The 3,618-nt window shown below is 44.2% G+C and overlaps 1 protein-coding gene across 1 annotated transcript; it reads right to left on the bottom strand.

The window, feature by feature from the left end:
• Window positions 1–216: 216 nt before the first annotated feature.
• Window positions 217–3,211, bottom strand: ptgfr (prostaglandin F receptor (FP); the record flags this gene model as incomplete). The annotated part of the gene is made up of 3 exons (XM_080527861.1): window positions 3,000–3,211; window positions 1,539–2,356; window positions 217–570 (listed from the first exon to the last, which is right to left on the bottom strand). Exons 2-3 carry the CDS (start codon window positions 2,337–2,339, stop codon window positions 217–219), a joined length of 1,155 nt encoding a protein of 384 aa, XP_080383987.1. The 5' UTR covers window positions 2,340–2,356; window positions 3,000–3,211.
• Window positions 3,212–3,618: the final 407 nt, after the last annotated feature.

The following is a 3,618-nucleotide window of genomic DNA, read 5'->3' as shown; positions in this document are numbered from 1 at the left end:
GCATTACGGTTGTTCATCCATGCACACTCATCATCCATGTTGTTGGCATGACGGTTACAGTAACACACAGAGCTGTATGGGCATTAGATGTTCTGCTGTAAGTTGTACACAGTTGTACACAGACAACATACACGTAAGTGATGTTATGACATTACCACATAAAAGAAGAATGCAACAGTGATCTCTGCCTGTACATGTACATACTCCACCTCAACCTCAGGACACACCAGGATCTGTCAGTTCAGATGCTGGGGCCTCGGTCATGGGCTTGATCGTGGTTTTTGGCAGAGCTCCTTCATCCAGGCAGTACCAGTCAGGCTTGCCGCTGACAGAGCTGCCGGTCTCTACAGAGGGATTCCTCATACTGCACTTCCAGCATCGGAGAGTGTAGGACCGGGGGCCCCAGCAGCTGTGGATAAGCAGGAAGAGCTTCTTCAGAATGGCCTTCCGCAGCAGGATGTAGATCCAAGGGTCCAGGATCTGGTTCCAAGTGGCAATGCGGACTACCAACAGAAGGCGGGTACAGTCACAGTCGCTCTGAGTTTGGGTGCTCAATATAATGACGTGGACCTAGGAGGGTAAACATATGACAGAGAGTTGAGAAACAGAATATTGGGGTTTTGCTAAATATATATACAGTATGTATGTGAAACTTTTCACTTGTTTCCTCTTCACCAGTTCCTTTCAAAATGTAATATGTTGATTGAAAGAGGTAAGTTTAGGGGTGGGCATCGACGATCGATAATTGATCGATAAGGATCTTGGTCGATCACAAAATAAAACATTTGGTCGATCACAAAAAAAATTTTTTTGTGATCGACCAAATGTTTTATTTTGTGATCGACCAAGATCCTTATCGATCAATTATCGATCGTCGATGCCCACCCCTAGACTAAGTATAGTAGAATTTTAACGAAACAAGTCTTAAGGATGTGTGATTGTGATTTGTCCACACTCATTAATTTATTTTCAGTCACTAATGGGAAGAAAACCCGACAATTCATGTCTAACTCTAATATGTTTAGCCATAGGGGAAAATAAATCAAATGGCCTTTTCCTTCAAATATCATTATTAATCATTTCAATCTAGGTTATTAAAACATCATCCTTTTTTTTAGGACTGTGGTCTGAGCAGAGAGAGGAATAAAAACATTCTCAAGCAGGTTTATTTATTATATTACGCATTCAATGTTTTCTCTGCGTATTTTGTTCCTGTCACATTACAAAGGTTATGATAAATCCTGGTCCAACAGAGTTTTTTCCCTTCCCGTATTCAGCCTGTGAAAAAGATGTGAGTGTCATGAACAAAATCCATTCCAATGGATTAGAACAAACTACACTGTGAGAAATGGGGGATGTGACATGCCAGATACCTTGGCATGTCAATATAACAAAATATATAACATATACTAAATAGCTCTCTGTCCACTTCTAAGGATTTGCAATGAATTCAAAGAAGGACAAATGGCTCTTGGTAGACTTCATCACACACAAAGCTAGAGATTAGGGTTTCCAGAGCCGGTAGGAGGAAGCCTTACCAATAAAGGGCCCCAGCACACACAGGAGACCAGCATGATGGCCAGGAGCTGGCAGATCATCTCAAAATGATGGGAGGTGCCTTTGGAGTGACGTTGACGCTCGCTGCGTAGCGTGGACAGCAGCAAGGTGCAGCAGGTCAGCATGTTAAACACCAAGGAGATGACCAGCGCCAGGAGGCCCAGTGTGGAGAAGAGAAGTGCGAGGAGCACGTCCAGCCAGTGGCGACCAGGCCCCTCCATCCGGAAGAAGCACCAGCTCTGGGAGCACTGGACATGGTAGGACCTCCGTAGCAGCACAGGCAGCAGAGCCACTAGGGCAGCCAGCAGCCAGGTCAGACCCAGCAGCCTCTTCATGTGGTGGGCCGCCAGGGCCGTGGAGTGGAACAGGGGCCTAGTGACTCCGATGTAGCGCTCCACTGCCATCGCACTGCCCAGGAACAGGGGGCTCAGGCCGAAGAACACTATACACACTCCGAAGAGGTCACACAGGATGTGGTGAGGGTCGAAGGCCTCCCACTTCTTGCGGTAGGCGTAAACGTAGAGCACCAGCGAGCCGTTGATGAGGTGGCCCAGGCAGTCGGTGACCACCAGGCCGCTGGCGAACAGAAGGAAGGAGGCTTTGGACTTGAGGCGGAAGCGGCGGTAGGCTTTGACCAGGATGAAGAAGGCCAGGGTGTTCGAGAGGATGCCCACAGTCATGGAGATGGCAGAGACGGTGATGGATTTGTGGGGGCAGGTGGTGTTGGTCAAGCTGACCTCTGACCTGCATTCTGTCTCTGAACTTCCATTGGCTGACATCATCAACAAGGTGGTCCAGCCTAAAGATGAATGGGTGAAAGAAAGAAAGTATAGATTCATTTGAAATGAATGTCCTCACTATAATAATCAGCACATAAGGAACTGATACGTAACCTACCTCAGTGGGTGACAGTGTGGGACTCATTGTATGGAACAACTGAGTTCAAGTAAAAGTTAGAATATAGGTATAGTGTCAGAGGTGCCATTTAATGAGTCCAACTGCACTCATAAAAGTACTTTTGTGTACAGTACATGGGCACAGCATCCCACTGAGCTATGGTCAATGCCTCATGAGCCAGTATACACTTTGGAACATACATTCTTATACCTGTACATAATTCAATCAAAGGAAATGGATGAAGGTTTAAGTGGATGACAGACCACCAGATATTTTTTTCTTTAATCCTTTTTAGGGGTTTAAATACGTTTTTTCACTTGGATGGCATTTTGGGTAAACATAATCCATAAATGCTACCTTGAAAATAAAACATGAATAAATGTTAACTTTATCACGAGTATGAAATGGTTGGGCTACTTCCTGAAAAACAGGTCCTGGTGCCTCATGCGTAAAGATCGTATTCTATCCAACAAATCTTTACATCGACCACCTTAACCAAAGTTGATTTTAACAGTTGCCTCATCGAACTTCAAGAAAGTCCTCACCTCAAGTCTTCAGCTTATATTTCACCATTAATCCACTCGAGGCTCCTTTTTACATGCCTTTCCATGCCAGGCTGAGAACAAGTTTGGCAGATCTCGGCTTTACAGTTATGAAAATAACAATTATTACAGGAGAAAATATGAACAATATAATAACTTATCTTCCTCTCCTGCGGTGAGTTATCAATATCTCATGGAGAAACTGTTGGTGTTTTCCTTTCAAATGATGAACACAAAGTACCATTCTCTCGATGTTAACCTGCTCTATGCGCACCCGTCTGGGCAGACTAAACATGCTGTCTCCAAGGTCCTCCAACCAACACATTTTCGCACCAGGCGATGAGGAGCGCCGCTCTTCCTCTTGAGAGCAGTGATGCTTGCAAATCGTGACGTTAGAATTATAAGGTTCTATCTCCTTTTTCCCCCAAAATTGAGTTTTTTACATAATCGGATCCATTAGGTGTTTATTAATGCCTGTGTGGTGTTATTTTTAAAATGTTGACATTTTTGAGTTAGTAATTCATAAAATACAAAGGTTCCATCTCACAAAACATAATGGAATGTAAAAACTTTGACGCTCAATATCTCTGAACTGCCCTAAACGGAGATAGAACCTTATCAT

Source organism: Nansenia antarctica (genome assembly GCF_963989245.1).
Source record: "Nansenia antarctica genome assembly, chromosome: 1".
Taxonomy (NCBI): domain Eukaryota; kingdom Metazoa; phylum Chordata; class Actinopteri; order Argentiniformes; family Microstomatidae; genus Nansenia; species Nansenia antarctica.
The sequence above is the reverse complement of the archived record's forward strand: the minus strand, read 5'-3'. Positions and strand labels throughout refer to the sequence as shown.